Below are 803 nucleotides of genomic sequence, written 5' to 3' on the forward strand. Positions count from 1 at the left end.
CCTCCTGCACTCCCCAAGTCCTCCAGTGGTTCCTCAAGCTTTCCCAAGCTTCTGCTCCCATCTCTCTGCTCTCTGCTCCCCCAGTCCCTTCCGCTGCCCAGGTTTCCCCACCCCAATCCCCCCAATCCCGGCTCTGTGTTCTCCAAACCCCCCACGCCCCCTGCGCTCTCCAGGTTGTCCCTCTCGCTCCTTCCCCTCTGAATGCTCTCCAGGTCCCCCTCGCTCTCCGCTCCCCACTTCTCCCCAGTGTTCACCCCGCTCTTCACTCTCCCTCCCCCTTTCTCCGCTCCCCGGATCTCTCCAGGTCTCCCCAGATCTGCCAAGCTCTGCGCTCTCCCTCCCCCGCGCTCACCCGGGGCCGGTCCTTGGAGATAGGGAAGAAGCGACGGTTGAAGCTGTCCGCTACCAGCACGGCCTGGAGGGGCGGAGGTGCCTCCTCCTCGCCACTCCGGCCCGCGGCCCCGCCGCCACCACCGCCACTCCGCTTGCCTCCTCGGGAAGCCGCCACCGTAGCCGCCATCTTCGCCAACTGTTGCCGCTTCCGCGAGGCCGGCCGCTTCCACCGTGGCCCAGAAGGGACAAAAAAAAAAAAAAAAAAAAAAAAGAGCCGGGATCCCGAGCGCGTGTACTAGTGAGTGTGAACGAGGGGAGGGGGAAAAGAGGAGGGGCAGGTAGCAAGGCGCACGCGCCCTTTAGCTGTCAGCCTCTGGGGTGGGCGGGGCGGAGCTACAGGCTGTAGTTCCTGTAGGAAAAAGCCGAAGTGAGTGTGCGCGGTTTCAGGAGCGCCTGGTGTCTCTAAGGCT

General features: G+C 64.1%; 1 protein-coding gene across 1 annotated transcript in view; it reads right to left on the reverse strand.

The window, feature by feature from the left end:
* Window positions 1-520, reverse strand: part of EIF2B5 (eukaryotic translation initiation factor 2B subunit epsilon) — a 19,426-nt gene extending 18,906 nt beyond the window's left edge. Inside the window, exon 1 of the mRNA XM_044673262.1 lies at window positions 353-520. Coding sequence (XP_044529197.1) covers window positions 353-520 — 168 coding nt within the window. The remainder of the gene's footprint in view (window positions 1-352) is intronic.
* Between the last annotated feature and the right edge of the window lie 283 nt (window positions 521-803).

Source organism: Gracilinanus agilis, chromosome 4, assembly GCF_016433145.1.
Source record: "Gracilinanus agilis isolate LMUSP501 chromosome 4, AgileGrace, whole genome shotgun sequence".
Classification (NCBI taxonomy): Eukaryota; Metazoa; Chordata; class Mammalia; order Didelphimorphia; family Didelphidae; genus Gracilinanus; species Gracilinanus agilis.